Source organism: Lacerta agilis, chromosome 3 (assembly GCF_009819535.1).
Source record: "Lacerta agilis isolate rLacAgi1 chromosome 3, rLacAgi1.pri, whole genome shotgun sequence".
In the NCBI taxonomy this organism is placed as follows: Eukaryota; Metazoa; Chordata; class Lepidosauria; order Squamata; family Lacertidae; genus Lacerta; species Lacerta agilis.
The window spans coordinates 12451658-12474518 of NC_046314.1; the positions used below are offsets into that span (position 1 = coordinate 12451658).

General features: G+C 43.0%; 1 protein-coding gene across 2 annotated transcripts in view; it reads left to right on the top strand.

Moving 5' to 3' along the window:
- Positions 1 to 16328: 16328 nt before the first annotated feature.
- SLX4IP (SLX4 interacting protein) overlaps positions 16329 to 22861 on the top strand; it is a 78859-nt gene continuing 72326 nt past the window's right edge. For both annotated transcript variants that reach the window (XM_033142861.1, XM_033142862.1), the window contains exon 1: positions 16329 to 16375. In XM_033142861.1, coding sequence (XP_032998752.1) covers positions 16352 to 16375 — 24 coding nt within the window. In that variant the 5' untranslated portion in view covers positions 16329 to 16351. The remainder of the gene's footprint in view (positions 16376 to 22861) is intronic.

Consider the following 22861-nt stretch of genomic DNA (forward strand, 5'->3'; position numbering starts at 1 on the left):
GAGTCTGCACTCTGAAATCAGTCAGCCTGGATAGCTGGGTTGGTTAGATCATGGTGCTGATAATTCCAAGGTTGCAGGTTTGATCCCCGTATGGGAGAGCTGCAGATTCCTGAATTCTAGGGGGTTGGACTAGATGATGCTCAGGGTCCCTTCCAACTCCACAATTATATGATTCTATGTGGGGATGCACTCTTAAAAATCCTGCACTTACCAACTGTGTGATATTCAGCAATATGTGAGAAGCTTTCTCAACAAGAGAACTGTGATTATGGAATCTAGCTGGCCTTGGCCCTGGTAGGTTTTGGAGGTGTGTTTGGAACAGGGCTGGATTAAGCATTAAGCAAAATAATCACATGCTTACGGCATAAAGGGAAGGGGGGCATCACAAAAAAAAATCCATTGCTGGATTTACCATGGACCATATGATGCAGCTGAACAAAAATAAACATTATTTATATGGAAAAATAAACATCATTTTCCATCTTACTGTAGGTTGTTACATTTCGAAAAACAAATTTTTATTTTATGGTTTATATTTCGAATTAGATATATATGGCGGGGGGGGGGAACCCAAATCTTTTAAGTGCTTAGGGCCTCTAAAGGTCTTAACCCAACCATGCATATGAAGGCATTTTCGCATTTAGCCGATTTAAAGTCAATTTGTTTTGTGACTTGATTTGTATTTTTTGTTTGTTTCAAAATGGTACAATGACATTTTGGTTAGGTTTATTAAATGTATATATTGCTTTCCACAACAACAACAAAAAATAAAAAATAATGCTGTGAAGTGTTTTGAAAACAAATTAAATATACAAAAAAGAAACCACATAAGCATGTTAAAAACAGAGTCGGAATAGAATAAAATGCTTCGTCCCCACCAATCCAAAGCTGAACACCAAAACATTGCAAACACGCATATGCTCTGGCATGTTTTGTAAGTGCCCCAGATAAATAATCTCTTCTGAAGACCTAGCTATATCAATTTTCCTTTTTATTGGAGGAATTGGGTTCATATGCTGCTCTTTCTTTAAACTGATACGCAGGTAACTGATACGCAGCTTATTCCCACATTCATTTTATTTTATTTTCCTTGCTGAAATTAAGAGTCTGTGTTTCTAAAAGTTCCAAGTTCATTTGTTCGCAGATACTTAATTTATTAAGAACTGTTTTAAGAGGCTCTTTTTCTTGGTTATTCACCTCCAGTACAAATTCGTTTTTCTGTTTTGCCTGTTCTTTTTCACGATAAGCACTGAGTGGGTTCAGAATACCTCTTAGAAATGCTCTGCTAGCATCCCACACTTGATGTCTCTTGGAGCATTAGTAACGGGGGGGGGGGGGGGAATGCAATTCTTCACATTTCCTGATTATTTCTGGGTTTGAGAGCAAGAGCACATTTGACTTCTGGGGGCAGGCAGTTCTTGCTCTAGTTGCAATAATTGCATGGAACTATGACTGTGCTCTACATAGGGTGATGTTTCATGAAACCTCCAGAGCAAATTACAGGGTGGGTGGGGGGCAGAGTGGTGGAGGAGGAAGGGGGGGTGACCAGGATCCCCATAGCGCAAATGGAGTTTTGATGCACAAGCAGGCAGACGTCATTGGATTCTGCCTACAACCTCTGTTACAAGAATTCCAAGGTCTCAAATATGGAATAAATGTTCATAAATGTACAAAGGCAAACACAAACCTAAGTACAGTATATAAACCAGGATCCTCAACCTCGGCTCGCCTCCAGATGTTTTGAGACTACAATTCCCATTATCCCTGACCACTGGTCCTGCTAGCTAGGGATCATGGGAGTTGTAGGCCAAAAAACATCCGGAGGGTTGAGGAAGCCTGATATATACCATGTGTCTGAAATAGTACAGGAGAACAATCCTGAAGCCATTTTGACTCTCCCAAATATTTCTCTGCAAGGAGGAAGGAAATGGGAAAAGCTTTCCAATTGTCTGTTGACTGTAGGGGCTTATATACCTCCCTTATCTGTTAAAGTGAGCAAACTATTTATTTTTATTGTTTGGCCTTCCAGAGTGTGTATTTTCGCCCTTAGAACTATCCTTGGCAGGACTCAATGCCCCATTCATATCTACTGCTATCAGTATTTCCTAGTCTGAAAAATTAGATAGTCATAAAATTTAGGTTGGCCATCATTTGAGCACGTTTCCCTAGTGATCTGTTTACATTTAATAAAATAAACTGCCTTTCAGGGTCTACCATTTGATTTTCCGCAGTCTGTTCCCGATTCTACAAGTAAATTTCTGCAGGGCTGATTGTTCTGCAGGCTGCATATTCTCCTAGGCGTTAATTTTTAACAATTCTTCATTTCCTTATACAGGTGTGTGCGTGCTTCTTGAAAGCTTTCATATTAGCTTTCACAATGTATTTCTCTTTCTTCAGATTCGAAAACATTCCTCCCTTTTAATTAAAATGGTAATGCCAGGTGTCAGGGAATTGTCCCTGATGCAGCGCAAGGTGGTGGAAGGTCTCTCCGGATGCTACAGAGAGCCCCAGTCCCACCTTGCCAGCAGCTCCTCCTCTGGTAGCTAAAGGAGCGGTGAGACGTCCAGCGAGGAGGGGGAAAGTTCACAGGGGAAAGGGAGTAGAGGCTCTGGGGATGCAAGAGAGACCCAGCACTCCCACAGTCCCGAGGGCGATAAAGGGGGAACGCAATTTCCGTCGCCCCAAAGATGTCGTGGGGTGAAAAGAAAGGATGGAAGGCGGGGTTTTCGTATACCGAAACTCTTTTGTTGGGGTCAGAACCGGAAGGGGCCATTCCCGGATTCTGACACCGCTTGATACAGACATGAACTTTTTAGCTCTGCACTGTACATAGTTTGCACAATAAAATCTTTAAAGGAAACAGCGGAGTCCTGGCTGCTTACTCATGAGCAACTAACTGAGAACCTTATACCAGGGTTACACAATGTGCTAAGAGGAAGGCACGCTAGGCAAACCCTCACCGCGATCAACTCCCGCCCGGAAACCTATGTCCCCGCTGTGGAAGGACGCGTGGATCCAGAATTGGCCTCCACAGTCACTTACGGACTCACTGTTAAAACCGTGTTTATTGAAGGTAATCTTCCTTGGCTACGAGTGATCGCCGAAGAAGCAGCCAACTTTTGAATTCCACTGGAGGCTTCCACGATCACAGAGCTGCAGAGTTGGAAGCGACCCCAAGGGTAATCTAGAAACTAATTTCTTAAAAAACAACTAATAGATCTCTACACATAGAAAAGCAGTGCACCAGGGGAAAGATGAGGCTAGAATCTTTCCCTCGATGTCTAGTCTTCTATGCTAAGGGAATATTTTTTGTAGGAGCCTCATACATATGAGTATGCTAAATTGGTAAAGCTCAGGCACATCGTTATAATCTGCAGACCCACCTCCCACATGTTAAAGAGCATATATAGATTCAGTTTTTAACTGGACTAGTCATTTGCTCCCAATAAATGACCAGTCAGAGACATCTGTCCCAATTCAGTTCGAGCTGCAGGCAGGGTGAACAAAAAACCATAAATGATTTTTACAATTTCACATCTTTTTTTTTCTTTTAAAATAAGCAAAATCTTCTTTTTTAAAAAAACAAAACAAAACAAAACCCCACATTATTTTGGTTTAAAATTAAGCCGGCTTTTAATACAAGCCAACACGTTTTAAATGACACTGAAAATAAATCCGCACTCCTCTGCCAAACACACTTTTGCTTTTCTACGTAGAAGAACAAACTGGAGGTGGGAGGGAGAATCTGAATTTAGGTCATATGACTGTCAAACAAATGGCACGGACATTTAGGGCACAATCCACCTAGAGTTAAGACATTTTAAAGCCATTTGACTTCAAATGAAGGTTTAGGTTTGTGCTCCTGTCCTAGATTGCGTAAATGCTCTGCTTCGCAGCAAACAAACATCATCATCGTTACAGCAAAGAGTAACATGTGTTATCTTGTTCAGAAAATATATGAATTAAATAGTTGAATTAAAGTCAGTATTCTGGATTGGATGGGTTATATAATCCATCCTAGTGACATAAAAAGGAACAACGACATTTACTGCTTGCACAGTCATGTAGATGGGGTAAAGGTTCAGTTCTGCCCTACTGAAAGCAATGCAGTACAGATAGTACAGCTCTGCATCTGAAGCTACGGCCGATTTATGACGGTGGTTCCTGTCCCAGCAAGTGACGTGCATGTGGAAGCCTTGCTCCCGAGGGTGGACCCCATTACCTGCACTGGGGTGACAGTGTTTTGCACATGGCAAACTTTCCTGCCCAAGCAAAATGGCAAGCTGTTAGTCAAAATGGGCATGTGCAGCTGCTCTTGGTCAAAATAATCCCCTTTATGGCCAAAATCAATTGGCAAGTGCTGACAGGGTTGTATCTGGGGTCAGAATGGAGTACCTTGGAAAACAACATGGCTGTCTGGTTGGCTGGCTGGGTGGAACCCTGATCAGAAGCATTTTATATTGCAAGCTTAAGAACACCGAACGCAGAAAAACAGTGCTTGCAATACAGGTGCCTGCATGATCATTAACTGCACCCAAGTCTACATGAATTTAAAGACAAAACAAGAGCCTTCTGGATCAGGCCAAAGGACCATTTAGTTCAACTTATTATTCTCAGAGTGATCAACCAGATGTTTGCAGGAAGCCCCAAAGCCTAATGCCTAATGGAAATGCAAAACAAATCAATTCTGGGTTTTGTTGTGACTGGTCATAGGTTATGAATTGTAAGGGGCAGAGAGACAATGACAGGTTTTTAAATTTAAGTCACACTAGCAAACTTCCAGTTCGATAAATTAGTTCATTTCCTAGACTTGTAGAATTAGAAGGGACCATGATCTAGTCATCTAGTCCAACCCATTGCAAAGCAGGAATCTATCTGCCCAACGTGGGGCTTGAACCCATGACCCTCAGCTTAAGAGTCTCATGCTCTACCAACTGAGCATATTTGGATAGTTAAAATTCAGTATTTGGGGTCCAATATTCAAGATCACAATGACGATGACCCAACTTTTTACACTATGCAACAAGCTTCCCAGTTCTAAATGAGACGTTAAACTGGTTTCTGGGCTACACAACACTCCAGATGGCATGTGGATGGACTTATTTCTGCAGACAAAATAACTTCTTGTTTAGAAACTAGTTTCTTACACAAGAAAGCTCCTCTCTGGCACGATCCTTTTCTTACATTTGTGAAACAATAGCACTATAGCCAACAGGTGGTGGTAGTATGTCCTTTCCTCTGGTCTTGCAACACCACGAAACCCCAAAATAAAGAAGACTTTCGTTACTCTCTCAATGCACACATGGATAAATGGGGATTCTGCTGTGTAAGTCTAAGGACTTGAAGGCCGTTGTGTTATGGTGGTTGAAGTGCTGAACAGAAACTGTCAAGACATGGGTTCGAATCCCTACTTGGTCATGAGGGTCGCTGGATGACCTTGGGCCAATCACATCCTTACCTATTTTTAAATCAGAGCCAGTGAAGGTGGTGAATGTCTTGTGTGAATGTCTGGAGGCGGTTGGAGGATGGATGTCGGGTAACAGATTAGGGTTGAATCCTGACAAGGCAGAAGTACTATTTTTGTGGGACAGGGGGCGGGCGGGGGTGGGGGACTTCCTGGTCCTGAATGGGGTAGCTGTGCACCTGAAGGACCAGGTGTGCAGCCTGGGAGTCATTTTGGACTCTCAGCTGTCCATGGAGGTGCAGGTCAATTCTGTGTCCAGGGCAGCCGTCTCCCAGCTCCATCTGGTACGCTGGCTGAGACCCTACCTGCCCGCAGATTGTCTCACCAAACTGGTGCATGCTCTAGTTGTCTTTGGCTTGGACTACTGCAATATGCTCTACGTGGGGCTACCTTTGAAGGTGACCCAGAAACTACAACTAATCCAGAATGCGGCAACTAGACTGGTGACTGGGAGTGGCCGCCGAAACCATATAACACTGGTCCTGAAAGACCTACATTGGCTCCCAGTAGGTTTCCGAGCACAATTCAAAGTGTTGGTGCTGAGGCCCAGTATACCCAAAGGAGCGTCTCCACCCCCTACGTTCAGCCCAGACACTGAGATCCAGCTCCAAGGGCCTTCTGCGAGAAGTGAGGTTACAGGGAACCAGGCAGAGGGCCTTCTCGGTGGTGGCGCCCTCCCATCAGATGTCAAGGAAACAAACAACTATCAATTTTGGGGTCTTCCAAAAAAAATCTCAACAACTTTGCAGGTGTCAGGAATTTGAAATTAATTTTACTTGCTTTCCAATTGCCCTTCTCCTTCTAATTTTTTAAAAAGGGGAGGTAGGGAAGAGTAAAAGTAGCCAAGTCTCTTATCTTCCTCTGCTGCTGAGATAAGGTTAAATCTCCACAATTCAATGTCCCCCCAGCGTGCAAGTAGTAGTAGTAGCAGCAGTAAAAATAAAATAAAATAAAATAACAGAGGGTTTCCTTCCCCTGCTGCTCCAATACCTTTCTCTCTCTTGGACGGGCCAGCAAATACTCCGCAAACCTCTCAGGCTCCGCAGCTCTCCTGAAATGCACTTCAAGGAGAAATGAGACTACATATCCCAGGATGCACCACGAACGCGAAGAGTTAGGCCGTCCACGGTACGGGGCCCTCTGTGCATTCTGGGAGCTGTAGTGCGCTTATTGGAAGCCGACTAGGCCTCTCTCAGGCCAATTGCCGGAGCATGGGCTGTGACGAGCTATTGGCTGCCGCCCGTCACGTGGCGCCGTACGCGCCCCTACGTAGAAAAGCCCGTACGCGGGTGGGAGGGGGGAAGCGGAAGTAATTGGTGGACATCTTTGAATGGGCCGGAAGACGTCGAGCCGAGAGCAACCTTCCTCGTTTCCTATTCGCGAATCGGCCCTTTTGAACCGGGCGGAGGATCCCAAGGGCCGAGCTCTTCTGCTCGCGCGCCAGATTTCCGAGTCGTTTTCGAAGCGAGAGAGTGGCAAGGCTGACAAACGGCGCGTTACAGAGAAGCAACAGAAAAGCCGATTGCAAATGTTTTGGGGCTGGAAGCAAAGGGCGAGGCACGAGTGGAGCTGAGAAAGAGCGCTTTGCAGTGTAGTCCGTCCCATTCCTACCCACCCACTCCGAACACAGCCGGAAGTCTCGTGAGCTAGCCTCGCCTCCCTTTCCCTCTAAGTAAAAAAAAAAGGCGCCGGGGGAGAAGAATTCAAGGTTGCCGCGGTGAGTTACTGCGGGAAAAAAGCAGAGAGGGTTGCTGCTGCCCGGAATCAGGGGCTCAGCTGCGGGTTTGGACCTGTCATAGTGGAATTTCTTCTTGTTTCCCCATGGTGCCTCTTATTTTGGAGACTTTTGCACCAAGGTATGCCGCTTTATGCCCCTTTCCCACTCCTGGGTTAGATTCCTAGAATTGCAGAGTTGGGAACCCGAGGGTCATCTAGTCCAACCCCCTCTGCCAGGCCGGATTTTTTTTTTTTTGCTCGAACCCATTACAATACCCTGAAATGAAGAGTCTCCCAGGCTTTGATCGACCGAGCCACCCTGCTGCCTTCATTTCTACACCACACGAACTTTAAGCATTTGTGTGCGTTTATAAATTTTATTATCAGATTAAAAGTTTTACAATCACATATCCAACATACATCATAAAAGCAAGATTCCGAGGAATCTCTTGGACTTTCCTCCTCCCCCTTGTGGGTCCTATTGTTAATCATTTCCTCCTGCATCTTTTGTAGTAATCCAAATCTTTTACCTCTCCATTGTATCCAAAATTCACCATTAAACTACAAGTGCTATTCCAATCCTACTAACGATTTTAACTGTTTACAATGGTTTTTAAGATAAGTTATAATTTTCCCCCATTTGGTGAATTGCAACTCATTACCAAACTCAAAACCATGGATAGACCTGGACTGAACAAAGACATTGGATTCTTATCTCATTATACATGACAAAGCTATCTTTAGCCATCTCACCCCTTGCTTTTTCCTTTAGGACTAATTGCAGCCGTTAACAGTCATCAACAGGTTTCCCACACCTATCAGCCAATCACCCATTCCCACCACCCTTCTGAGTTATACCCCTCCTCACTTGTGGACTTGTAAAAGTGGACTTGTAAAAGAGTATTGGGAAATGATTCATAATGAATTGAAAAAAAATGTTTAAAAGTGCTCCCACCCCCCCCCCCACCCCCAAAAAAACCCCAGAGTCCTTTCTGCTGGGGATAATTCATACAGAAATTCCCAGGTGTCAGAAAAGGTTATTTATGTATGCAACAACTGCGGCCCGTTTTTTGTTAGCCCCAAAATGGAAAACGAGCGAGGTCCCAACTAAAGAAAGAGTGGCACCTTAAACTGTTGGTATATGTGCAGCTTGCAAACCTAACATACAGAATAAGAGAACAAGAAGAACATACGTTTAAAGAAGATTGGAAAAGGTTGATTGAATATATGAGAAATAATTGTGTACAGCTGAAAACACTGGCGGCATTAAGATAAATTGAACAGTGTAAATAAGTTTTGATGGATGCAATAATGGAATACTGAATGGTTTAGTTTATGTAGAATATGCAGGGATTTATGTTACGCAAAATGAACCATGGAAAGAGAAGAAGGGAAGTCATTGATATTTTAAGGATATAAAATGAGTATTTTAAATTGTAAAACAGAAAATTTAATAAAAGTTATATATATTAAAAAAAACAGATGTGTTTGGAATTAGCATTTTGCACCAGCCTATCAGCCACTTGCGACCAAGTTGAAGATGCCTGGGTGACAGGATGGTTCCTGACATCTCCACCATCAGGAGGTGCATGCCTGGGGGTCCTCGGATCTTGACTGTTTTCACACACTAATACCCCATCCTGTAGAATTCTATCCGTTATATTTTATCTGCACAATTGGAATGAATTTCAGGAACCAAAATGCTTCTTCTGTGGAGCCTGGGGAGGAGCAGCAAACAATGTTATAGCTAAATGTCGCTTGTCTTCACTTATCCCTCACCCCACTGCTCTGCTCACAGCTGTGAAGAATATTCCTCTGTTACGAATTGTCTGTGTCACCATTTAAAAAAAGGGGGGGGGGAATAAGCCAATATATACAGCTGAAACTCAAAAAATTAGAATATCATGGAAAGGTTCATTTCTTTCAGTAATTCAACTTAAAAGGTGAAACTAAAATATGAGATAGACTCATGACATGCAAAGCGAGATATGTCAAGCCTTTATTTGTTACAATTGTGATGATTATGGTGTGCAGCTGATGAAAGCCCCAAATTAATTTCAACTTTGGGGTTTTCATCAGCTGAACACCAAAATCATCACAATTATAACAAGCAAAGGCTTGACATATCTCGCTTTGCATGTCATGAGTCTATCTCGTATATTAAACTCCCGTAGCTAATGAAAAGAGTTGCTTACATAAATGGACTTTTCCACAATATTCTAATTTTTCGAGTTTCACCTGTACGTGGGGCTACCTTTGAAGGTGGCCCGGCAACTACAACTAATCCAGAATACGGCAGCTAGACTGGTGACTGGGACTTTTCCACGATATTCTAATTTTTCGAGTTTCACCTGTATGTGGACTTGTCCCTGGATAAAGTGACTTTTCTTTATCCTTTGCTGTCTCTGCAAAAATAATTCCTTTGGACACTAGATGTCGCTGTTGTATTATAAGCTTGAGGTGGATGAAGAATTTTGAGATTTTTTTGTTGTTAATGTGTTGCGTTGTATTTTTTTTCTATTTGAGTGTTGCTGCTGTTAGATATATTGGCCGTAGCTGTCAACTTTCCCCTTTTCTTGCGAGGAATCCTATTCGGAATTTCCCTTAAAAAATGGGGGGAAAGTTGACAGCTATGATATTGGCTATTGCATCAGCTTGTGTTATTTGTTCTTCATATTTTCAGTGCTGCGCCATTTTCGTTGTACTATAAAATAATCATTAATGGCCTTTGGCTGAGCAAAACAGAAGTTCATGATAAGGACAGCACAGGCAATCAGGTTTTCTTCTTCCAGCTTGATATGAAACTGTGCAGAATTGAAAAGCAGAAGGGTATATAGAGGGATTTAATGTTGACCCAACAGGATACCTGTATTCCCATCCGCTTAGAAGCAGGGTAAGGGACGCGGGTGGCGCTGTGGGTTAAACCACAGAGCCTAGGGCTTGCTGATCAGAAGGTCGCCGGTTCGAATCCCTGCGATGGATTGAGCTCCCGTTGCTCGGTCCTAGCTCTTGCCCACCTAGCAGTTCGAAAGCACGTCAAAAAGTGCAAGTAGATAAATAGGTACCGCTCCGGCAGGAAGGTAAATGGCGTTCCCGTGCGCTGCTCTGGTTCGCCAGAAGCGGCTTAGTCATGCTGGCCACATGACCCGGAAGCTGTACGCCGACTCCCTCGGCCAGTAACGCGAGATGAGCGCCGCAACCCCAGAGTCGGACAAGACTGGACCTAAGGGTCAGGGGTCCCTTTACGTTTTAAGGTCATTGCACCATCATAAGTCTTTGGTCTATCATTGCTGAGTTACTTCAAGCGGCTAAGCACATTGCAGTTAAATGTGGCTTGCCTGCAGGCCTGCAATCAGAAAGAAACATTGCATTACAGTATAGGGAAGAGGAAAGATTGCAAAGAAGTAATTTACAAATAAAGAATCACACGCAACTGGCCTCTTGGAATGATGGAACCTGTTTGCGGTGCTGGTGGGATTGCACCAAATTTGTCCGGGGGGGGGGGGAATGAAAAGTTCTTTGAGAGTCTCGTGGCTGTGGGACACTCACCGCTAGCGGTGGCAGTAGAACAACTTCCTTTCTTCCCCTTCTTCTCATTTTTCGTTCATTTATTTTACCTTTATTTTTACCTCCCACCCCCTTTTCTGGCCACTTCCATGTACCATGATGTGCGTGGTTGCGCATCAGTTACCGGTAGATGTTGTCCGTGCATACACAAAATGAATGTGCACACGAACACAGTGGCTTGTCTTAAAACTGTGCTTAGCTAAAGGATTCTTAGTAGCTGTTTGGATGCTTCAGAATAGAATCCAGTGCTTTCATGGTCCTAATTTGCTTTGCTTTTATTGGGTGGGTTTTTCCATTATTATTTTTTTTTTTTAAAAAAGCTTAAATTCTGTCTGAATAGCTTGTTCCCTCTCTTCCCCTTTGCTCCGCTGCCCTGCTTTATTTTGAATCCAGGAAACATTTGCTTTTAATTACACAGCATTAGCCCTTCTGTCAGACCGTTAAGTGTTGAAGTGCAAAGATTAGTAAGGAAAGAATCTAGCCTATTTTTCCCAGGACTTGAGGAATGCAGAAAGCATTTTGGTCGGTCTGATGAATGGCCTGTGTTGCGTTTCCACCCCTCCCTCCTCTTGGCCTGAAGCACGATTCAGGACAGTGTCTGGAAAGGCAAAAGGGGAAGCTAAGCATTTATGGCAGCAGATGATACAGGACGGAACATTGGGAAGCCTTTTTTTCAATCTAAGGATTGTCTCCCCGGCCAGAAAAATAAAAAAGTAGGCCACTTCCTTCATTAGGGTCTATGCCAGGAGTCAGCAAACTTTTTCAGCAGGGGGCCGGTCCACTGTCCCTCAGACTTTGTGGGGGGCCAGACTATATTTTTTTGGGGGGGAATATATGAATGAATTCCTGTTGTGTCGTTAATAACTGGAGGCGAGAATCAGGTACAACATCTCTTTATTTCAGAAACAGGAAAGAGCTAGCAGGAATGGAGAAAACTGGGGTTTATATATTAACAGGCATCTAGTAGGGAGAAGATACATTTTGTCGGGAACCAATGGCACGTCTTCCCTCCCGTGGAAACCAATCCAGCAGAGGATCCAAATCCTGCTCCCTGAATCAGCAAATGATTGCTGTTCCCGCTGTAACTTGTACATTCAAATAAGGTCTGTAATACAACACAATACACTATATTAAACATCTTGACTGTGTTATTGCTTAATACACAACAATTCCTATGCCCCACAAATAACCCAGAGATGCATTTTAAATAAAAGCACACACTCTACTCACGTAAAAACACCAGGCAGGCCCCACAAATAACCCAGAGATGCATTTTAAATCAAAGGACACATTCTACTCATGTAAAAACATGCTGATTCCCAGACCGTCCGCAGGCCGGATTGAGAAGGCGATTGGGCCGCATCCGGCCCCCGTGCCTTAGTTTGGGTACCCCTGGTCTATGCGGACATGAATTCAATTTTTGGAACTGTGGCAAATTGAGCTGAGCTCTTCCCCACTTTGTGACCCATTTGATTGACCTACTGCCAGGCAAATAGAAGGCTAATTCACTATCCTTGTCTTGCCCTTCTCCCAATAGTCTTAGCCAACAGAGTAGTGAAGCAGAATGCAAAAGTTTCTGGGAAAGTGGATCAGGTTGCAATCCTGCTCTCACCCTCTTACACCAAGCACTGAATTGACTTTATCTGGAAGCTGTTAACCATAGCTAACCAGGCTGTGCAAACTGTCAACCATGGTTAACAGCTTCCCAATAAGCCTACTGTAAACCATGGTTTGTTCTGAAGCTGTTAGCCATTGTTTCTGGGTTTGCACGTAATGGGAAGCTCTGATTGACACTATGATTGCTTGCTTATTTTTTATTTTATTTTTTGGTAATTGGGGGACTGGGATTTTTCTGAGCACTCCCATCAGCGTGGCGGAATTTAGGCTCAGTTGAATCAGGCTTACGTTTAATAAAATCTGGGAACTAGGAGAGAAATGGAGTTGTCCAAAGCCCATAATTTTTCATTTCCTGTTTGTTTATTTCTGTTGGAGCTAGGCAATAAATTCACTTCAGCAACTTGCATCCTTTCGCAAAAATATTCCAGTTCATCAAAGCAACAAATGGGCAAATATCATTTAGCAAGTAGCATTCTTCTTTTATTTGAAGTGGGGTGTGTGTGTGTGTGTGTTTAAAAAAAAAAAACCCTAATGTAAAAGGATAGAAAATGTTTGTTTATTTATTTTAAAGTCTTTATCACCTCCATTAAAAAGGAAGATAGATGCCGGCATGATGTTTGATATTAATCAGCTATTGGAATAAATTCAGCAGTGATAGCAGGAGAAGTCAATCTTCTGTGGTTCAGAAATGCATATTCATCTCATAGTCTGCAGCAAGCAAAACAGATTCAGCTGGGAGGCCAGATCCTTACCTCCTCCATCAAAGACAACTTTTGGCAGGCCTACCCAGCTATCAATTGCCTGCTGCCACAGTGACACCCTGTGTGGCCTGATTTCCTATGCCTGTGTGGTTTGAAATTAAACCAACATACGGTGGTACCTCGGGTTACGTACTTAATTGGTTCTAGGGTCCCGTACGTAACCCGAACGGCGATATCGCGCATGCGTGAAAGCGCGATATTGTGTTTTGCATATGCGCAGACCGCACAGAACACTTCTGCGCATGTGCGACGACAAACACTTCCGGGGTAGCGGAGCTTGTAACCCGAAAAAATGTAACCCGAAGCGGACGTAACCCGAGGTACGACAGTAGAAGAGAAGAAGAAGAAGAGTTTGGATTTGATATCCCGCTTTTCACTACCCAAAGGAGTCTCAAAGCGGCTCACATTCTCCTTTCCCTTCCTCCCCCACAACAAACACTCTGTGAGGTGAGTGGGGCTGAGAGACTTCAGAGAAGTGTGACTAGCCCAAGGTCACCCAGCAGCTGCATGTGGAGGAGCGGAGACGCGAACCCGGGTCCCCAGATTACGAGTCTGCCGCTCTTAACCACTACACCACACTGGCTCTGTATAGAGGCTTGGCACTTTTTGAGCATTGCTGATCATCAGTACATGCAAAACCCTGTGTCTTTGCAAGTACCAATAATTCCCAGTCCATTTCTTTATTTTGTCTCGTGTCTTCCATTGTATATGATCAGGGATTAGGGATTTGATCAGAAGCACAATCCACAGACAGAGATAGAAATATAAATATTTTTAGGCAAAGGCCTTCCAATGCAACCTTACGTAAAGCATATAATTGCTTCATTTGTTTTACTGTGGTACCTTGGGTTACATACGCTTCAGGTTATGGACTCCGCTAACCCAGAAATAATGCTTCAGGTTAAGAATTTTGCTTCAGGATAAGAATAGAAATTGTGCTCTGGCGGGGCATCGGCAGCGGGAGGCCCCATTAGCTAAAGCGGTGCTTCAGGTTAAGAACGGTTTCCGGAACGAATTAAGTTCGTAACCAGAGGTCCCACTGTATTGTAATCTAAAAACAGCAGTTGAAGCATCTCACAGCCTAGCCGAAAACTCTCATAGAAATGAAGACATTTGGAAACAATGTAATGCTTGATGGAGCCGACCCTGTGTTCCTCAGGAGTTCTACAGATAGGGGGCTACCACAAATATGTCCCTTTTTCTGGTTCCCAATGGTCCAGTCAAATTCACTGGTTCCCAATGCTCCAATCCAATCCTGTGGCCGCAGGATTCATTCATTCATTCAATTTGTCAAGTACAACATTCCTTGTTTGCCTTGAGCGGACATGCAAAGGGGATATTTGTTCCAGCCAGACGAAAACTTTCTGTTTCCTTCTGGCCTGGAGCATCCTTCCTCTTGCATGTGACTAGAGGTGGCCGTGACCTTACCTGTGCAGGTAACAAAAGCACAAAGCACGCAGCCACTCTTTTTGACTTTGTCGTTGGAGCAACAGCTTTTAGCTAGAGATGCCCTATGCAAAGAGACTATCTCTATATGGGATAGGCTCACATGTATATACCGTGTTTCTCCTAAAATAAGACACTGTCATAAGACACTGTCTTATATTTTTTTCGCACAACAAAACACAGTATGGCTTATTTTCAGGGGATGTCTTATTTTAACCGTGTTGCATCGGTACGCTGCATAGCCACACCTCTCCAGGCTGTTTTAATGGGAGGTACCACGTCACTATGGCTTATTTTCGGGGTATGGCTTATTTTTGGGGAACAGCTTATATTTCGCAAATGCATAGAAATCCTGCTATGGCTTATTTTATGGCTATGTCTTATTTTAGGAGAAACAGGGTATCTGTAAATAAGTCTGCCTTCAGGGATCCATCTGTGAACTGATGATGTTGTGAGTAAACTACTTTTATATATCTTAAATAAGATTGTGGTGTATTTATTTTTTAATAGGGAAATAAGGGAATCTATATTGAAAAGCTTAAGCAAGCTTGCAACCAGCTACCTGCTGTGCACTTAAAAAGGGGGTGTTAAAACTCTGCTAAATTATAGAACTTGCTAGCGCAAGTTAGGAAGGATATTAATAAACAGTATATCCTCTCCTGCCTCCCTGAGCATTCCCATACAAAGGAATCATGCTCAGAGCTGCCTGCAACAAGGAAATGAGGATGCATTTCGAGCAAACGCTACAAAAAGAAATTCCTAGTAACATAGCAAAGCAATAACACAGCAACGATTTCGTAACAGCAAATTGATAGCAAATATAATAACATACCCGAAACCCACAGCAAATTGATAGCAAATATAATAACATACCTGAAACAATACTGTGAATATAACAAGATCACTTAAACAACATGCAGCGTCCCGTAGCAAAAATAACAAGTTTCATCTTAGTTTAGTCCTGGGAACAGCAACTCTCCCATGATGTCACACATGTGGGGAAACCTAGTTCGAACCTCGGCTGTGAGTTGCTAAGTAAAGAGATACATGTTGTTGTTGTTGTTCAGTCGTTCAGTCGTGTCCGACTCTTCGTGACCCCATGGACAAGAGCACGCCAGGCACGCCTATCTTTCACTACCTCTCACAGTTTGGCCAAACTCATGTTAGTAGCTTCGAGAACACTGCCCAACCATCTCATACTAAGAGATACATACCTAATGATATATGAGAGCCAGTGTGGTGTAGTGGTTAAGAGCGGTAGACTCTTAATCCGGGGAACTGGGTTCGCGTCTCCCCTCCTCCACATGCAGCTGCTGGGTGACCATGGGCTAATCACACTTCTCTAAAGTCTCTCAGCCCCACTCACCTCACAGAGTGTTTGTTGTGGGGGAGGAAGGGAAAGGAGAATGTTAGCCGCTTTGAGACTCCTTCAGGTAGTGATAAAGTGGGATATCAAATCCAAACCCATATACATACATGTACATACCATTTCTCCCTCTAAGTGTCGTGTATAAGACGCCCCCTACTTTTAGGGACCCAAAATTCAGAAAAATGGGCATATGCACTATCTGTGCATAAGACGCTCCCAGATTTTCAACCTTATTTTAAAGTAAACAAAAACAAAAAGCTAGTCTTGTACACGGAAAAGTACGGTGCTCCTTCAACTGTGTGCTTTTTGGAACGTTGACTTCAGTTGCCAGCGTTTCTTGTCTTTTTTGCTAAAACGACTCCCCTTCCATTTTGCTTGCAGGCTCCACCTGAAATCGAAGAGACGGCCGCAATGTTGCACAAATTGGTTATAAAGGTAAGCTGCTTTTCGGAACCTAAATAGCAGCAGATTACTGACTTGGTGAACTTTTCTTGCTTTGAAGGGCACACAGCCTTAGGATCCTAACTCATTCCTGTACAGCGGCAGATTAGCACGGCAATTTGTGGTCTTGGTCCAGCCAGCTATTCTTGTGCACAGACAGCAGCAAAGCTTGCGGCTTTCTGAACCATGTGTTAAGTGCACCTAAAATGCTGATACTTATCACCATGAAAAATAAGCCATATAGGTGATCAAATAATAATGAAAAACGAATGAAAGCAACATACCAGCTGTGTTATTGGTTGCTGGCAAAAGATGTTGCTAAGTTTGATCCCAGGAGGCATGAATGGAAATCAGATAGCCAGTACAGCTGCTCAGCAAATAGTATTCAGAAGAGTTTTCTCCAAATATTTTTTATTGGTATTCAGAAGAGTTTGTGCAGTATCATAACTGATACGTTCCATGACAAATCTCATCAGTCTGCAAGGATGATGCTTGTTGCGTGGAAAAACACATCTAGATTCAAGTTCATTTTTCTGTGCAATAGCATATGGTATAACAGTGTTCTCAAGGACTGAAGATGCCCTCTGCATGCAAAAGGACATCTTTGGATTCAACCAGAATAGATAAAAAGCAATTATTTTTTTAAAAAAATAATAATATTTTTTTAAAAAAAATTAAATAAGTTTTTTTTATAATTTAAATTGGATTTTTAAAATAAAATGCTTTTGGAGGAAAAAGATAGGTTTTTAAAATTTAAGTTACATTATAGTCCAAAGGCCGTCCATCAGGAAATAAGAATTTGTTTTAAGTTTTTCATGTGTGCTAAAACTCAGTCTAAGTGTTTGTTTTTTTAAAAAAATTGTTTAACCACATCAGTTAACAAACATAGATACATGTGCTGTAATGTTACTGCTTTAGTTAAATAAATGGTTTAAATTGTTATTAAGGAAATGATTATTTTTCTCCTTCCAATAAAGTACAGCAGAAACGTTGTCCAAATATAAACAGTTAACTTATTAAACCGCACAATCATTTCATAATTATCTGTCTGTGTAATAGTATTCTAATAGTACAACCAAATCAGTAATTTTTGATACAACTGTAAAAACTACTCTGAAAATTTATTATTCCAAAAATGAAACCTTCATCTGGTTGAAAAATATTAAGATTATACCAGCAAGAACAAGTCTTTCTGTAAAAAAAAAAGAGGATTTAAATAAATAAATAAATAAATAAAACACACACCAAAAAAAAAACCTTGAGTGGATATCCATTAGTTATTAAAATTAGTCTGCTCTCCGTACAAGATTTTCCCATGTCGGCTGTGCGGAAAAACACATGAATTTTGTGTGTGTTTCTTGGAAGTAATCGCACACTTGGGTGGTCAGCCTACCACACTGGTAATGCCTGCATGAAATCTTTCATTTTTTCCTATAGCAGCTTATCTAAACCCACCTGCTGGACTTTCCGAGTTTAAAAGTTAAGGGGAACATTTATGGGCTTCGTGCACAGTGCATCTCCGCTATGTTGAGATGCACTTTCACAGTTTCCCCCATTGCATGGCTTTGCAGAATGTCAAGTCGTACTGAGCAGGCAGACCTGGGTAGGGTCGAGAAGCTGGAGGGCATTTAAAATCCCTGCTGCATTCGGTGTAATACGGAGGGCAGAGGAAGTGCTTTGGGAGCACATTTAGGGTTATATGGCTATTTTTGAGTTGCAGATAATGTAGTTCTGAAACTATTCAATTTACAGCAACCCCACTAAGTTCGGTTGGGCCGCTTTAGCTAGTGACTTGAGTGGATGTGCTTAAATATTAAATGCCACTAAGCCGTAGGGTGTAGGAAAGCCAGTGTGGTGTAGTGGTTAAGAGTGGTAGACTCGTAATCTGGGGAACCGGGTTCGTGCCTCCGCTCCTCCACATGCAGCTGCTGGGTGACCTTGGGCTAGTCACACTTCTTTGAAGTCTCTCAGCCCCACTCACCTCACAGAGTGTTTGTTGTGGGGGAAGAAGGGAAAGGAGAATGTTAGCCGCTTTGAGACTCCTTTGGGTAGTGATAAAGCGGGATATCAAATCCAAACTCTTCTTCTTCTTCTCTTCTTCAATCCAGCTGAAATGTATGTTTCCTAGCCCATGTGCAATTAAATATTTTCTAAATAGGAATCAAAGAAATCCTAGGAAACGGATCTTTTGAGTTTCTGCACCTCATATTGCTGGGGAAATATGCTGTGACAATTTACATACAAATAATACTTAATTGTGGCATGAGTTTTGTGGGTAGCAGCCGAGTTTGCCAGATGCATAGAGGTGTACAGTTGATTTCTCTTGCAGAAAGAAACCTGATGTTCTCTCCCCTCCAAAAAGGGAGAGCTACCCATGGGGTATTACACCCTTAGTTTGTGGCACTTCCTACACCTCTCCTCCATCCAGCCAAGGAGGCAACACAAATTAATATCTCTCCACTTCTCTCATCAAAAGCTTTGGAAGAGGCTGGCTTTTTAGCATGCTTTAGCTGTCTAGGATATTCAAAAGCTATTAAGCAGCGAGCCAGCCCACAATTGAGTTACAGTGATGGCGTTTCATGTTGCCTTTGTGCAACGCAAGGGCGAGGAACCTGTGGTCTCATATCTTGGATTTCATAATCCCTGGCCATCGGGAATGTTGGCTGGGACTGGTGGGGAGTCCAGCAACATTTCGAAGGCCGTGGGTTTCTCACACGGATGTCTCTTCCAAGAGACTTCCTTGCACAGTCGAGTCTCTGGACAATCTTGGGGAATGGTCCTGAGCAGTCGTTCGATAGGTCGAGATTCCTCTATTCCCTTGCCTCGTGCGGCAGTGGCTGAAGCCCACCCACCCGCAATTTAGTAATGGGTTTAACAGCTTGACGAGCACGAGAGCGACACATTATCTCATTGTGCAAGAATAGCCAGCCTTGGTTAACGCTGTGCGCCGTTACGTCACAGATTGTTGTTGTTGTTCAGTCGTTCAGTCATGTCCGACTCTTCGTGACCCCATGGACCAGAGCACGCCAGGCACGCCTATCCTTCACTGCCTCTCGCAGTTTGGCCAAACTCATGCCAGTCGCTTCGAGAACACTGTCCAACCATCTCATCCTCTGTCGTCCCCTTCTCCTTGTGCCCTCCATCTTTCCCAACATCAGGGTCTTTTCTAGGGAGTCTTCTCTTCTCATGAGGTGGCCAAAGTACTGGAGCCTCAACTTCAGGATCTGTCCTTCTAGTGAGCACTCAGGGCTGATTTCTTTGAGAATGGATAGGTTTGATCTTCTTGCAGTCCATGGGACTCTCAAGAGTCTCCTCCAGCACCATAATTCAAAAGCATAAATTCTTCGGCGATCAGCCTTCTTGATGGTCCAGCTCTCACTTCTGTCACTTACGTCACAGATTAGGCTGACTAATGTTCTGCACGCATAATACCATCAACTCAGTATGGAAGGAATGACAGTCCGGCGATCTCCTGTTAACGTTTGGTATTGTTCAATGCGCTACTGTGTTTAACTTCCACCAAGGAATGCGTCAGGGGATACAGGCTGCTGTTGGTATTTTTTCGGTCCCCAGCAGAGCCCAGCTAATTTTACCGTGAATGTCCAAACCATGCTGTGGTCTGGAGACCAGTGACTCATAAACAGCAAACCCTCATCATGTGATGAGAGGAACGGTTATAAGAAGGGCTATTAGTCTTGATTATTCGAGTCCTCCTGGTTTCCTTAGGAGACACGCGGCTGCCAAAGTAAATAAGTGGGTTAAGTTTCCATGCCGTATCGGGAGTCCAGAAATTGTTATGGTTGCTGATCAGCAATCTTGTGTAGACTCCTGGTACAAATGCAGAAATTCAGACATTCGCAGTCTACCTCTCCATTTATTTTGGCAATCAGCTTTAGGCTGTGACATCAGGATAGTTAAGCAAAACAGAACAGCTTCCTCTGGAGGGCTTATTACTGCCACACAAGTAAATATACTCTCAGCGTAGCTTCCGCAGAATGAGAGAGACTCATTTAACAATACAGACATATTTGTATTTCTACTCGTGAAATGATAATAAATCTGAATATTTTCATAAAAAAGAAAACAGCGTGAAGGAGGATCTGAACTGTCTTCTTCATGATGGTATCTGCAAATACATTGGGATCATTCCTGCCCACCTCATTCTTTGCAATCTTATACACATACCAGTCATACCTTGGAAGTCGAACGGAATCCGTTCCGGAAGTCCGTTCGACTTCCAAAACGTTCACAAACCAAACTGCGGCTTCTGATTGGCTGCAGAAAAAACCAGAACAGTTCCAAAAAACCAGAACAGTTCACTTCCAGGTTTGTGACGTTTGGGAACCAAAACATTCGAGAACTAAGCTGTTCGAAAACCAAGGTATGACTGTACTCACCCGAGAGTAAGTGCCACTGAACATAGAGGGAATTACATCTGAGTAAACAGTGCTTTGTCAATGTTTTGCTAAATCATGAAGGCCAGAAGACTTCCTTCTGCTCACTGGTGGAGAATGCTGTTGTTTTCTAGGTATGGATGCTTACAGCTCTGTTTCTCCCTCCCCGGAATAAGTGTTTCCTCTGTTCTCTTCCTTTTGAACTTGGGCACATTTCGCTTTCTAAGCTGTTTACCCGGAATGTCTCTCCCTGAATGCTTTACAGTTGAGGGAACATGGGAGTATAAAAATAATTCCTTGCAATCGGTTTCAAATGATAAATCGGTAGCAGTTTGCAGGATAATGCATTTGGTATCAAACTGATTTTGTTTTCTGTGCTGAATAGATTTTGTTTTCTGTTCTATAATTTGTTGTTGTTGTTCAGTCGTTCAGTCGTGTCCGACTCTTCGTGACCCCATGGACCAGAGCATGCCAGGCAAGCCTATCCTTCACTGCCTCCCACAGTTTGGCCAAACTCATGTTAGTGGCTTCAAGAACACTGTCCAACCATCTCATCCTTTGTCGTCCCCTTCTCCTTGTGCCCTCCATCTTTCCCAACATCAGGTTCTTTTCTAGGGAGTCTTCTATAATATATTACCCACAATGTTTTCACTAAGAAGACTCTGGAAAATTCGCCTGCTCATCTGTTTGTGTCTTGGTGGTTTCAAATGCAATTTAGGAGGAGGAGAACACCTATAGTGGCTTTGCTTCACAGGAGCACAAGTTTCATATTTGAAGGATCCCAGAGGATTTCAGTGCCGTTTTCCTGATGCAGTTACACAGCATTTTCTGAAGAGGGGGCACTTGATCTACATTTGAACTGCAAATCTGCAAATCTTTGGTTGAAAAATTAACACCACATTAAACGGAGATTGTTTGACTAATCTCACGGTATATTATGGAGGTTGTTAACATTCCAAATGCATGCATTTTGGTTGTTTCCTTGGTTGGAATGGCAAAATGTGCTGCAATAATATATATTTCAAACAGACATGTGCTGCAAAGCAGCCCTCAGGTTGCATTCACACATCGGTCCATTCCCCTTCTCCTGGCATATTTCTATCTGCTAATTTCCACAATACATTTCAGCATCCACACAGATTTTTTCTTTCTTTCTTTCTGGAAGCAAATGACATGGAAATGAACTTAACGCTCTAGCCCACCGTATTTCCAGAAGTGGTGTTGACATCATGTGGAAGGTCAGATGCAATGTGGAATTTAACATGTTAAAGTGACGTGTGAATGCAGTTGAACATAAGCCCTGTTGACAAGCACAAAGCCACATAACGGCATGTAAAATCAAATTCAATGTTGATGGTAGCACTGCTTTTTCATTTCTTTACATTGCCTTTTTATAAAAGCGTGCTAAAATAGCAAGTAAGTATGCAGAGTCATTGGCTGTTCTTAAAGCAATGCCACCCGCGTCTTACTTCTCGGTAAATGTGGTAGGGTTTCTCTCTGACTCTGCTATCCTAGATAAGGAGTGTAAAATAATCTCTAAATCCATAAGAGATGGAGCAGTTTAATCGTGGCAACAATACTGCCAGTCCCACCCATTTCAGTGGTAACCAGATTTTATTTTAGAACAGCATAAACAAACAAATCATTTGCTGCACAAAACTAAACTTGTGGCTGATAAGGAGTGGGCATTAAAGTAAGATGTTGCCAGATTAATGGCAGCATCTCACCCAGAGTAAAAGTCAATCATCCGCAGCTTTAGGTTTGTTATCATTTGCAAAGGTGACAGAATACTACCCCCTGGACCAAGTTTTCAGAAGGGCTCAGCACTCTGAAGCATAGCTGTCAACTTTTTCCAAGGGAAATTCCCTTATTCTGAATAGGATTCCTCGCAAGAAAAGGGAAAAGTTGACAGCTGTGCTCTGAAGTGGCGTCGAATTATCAAAATAATCTAGTTTCTCCTTTTCCTGCTCGTATTTCTCTTAGCTCTTAGGTGTGCCAGCCTCCTTCGCCTTCAATGTTGTTTTTCAAGAGCTTTTTATCTTTCTGTGCTCCATACCTCCTCGCGGGGATGCAGCCTACATATCCT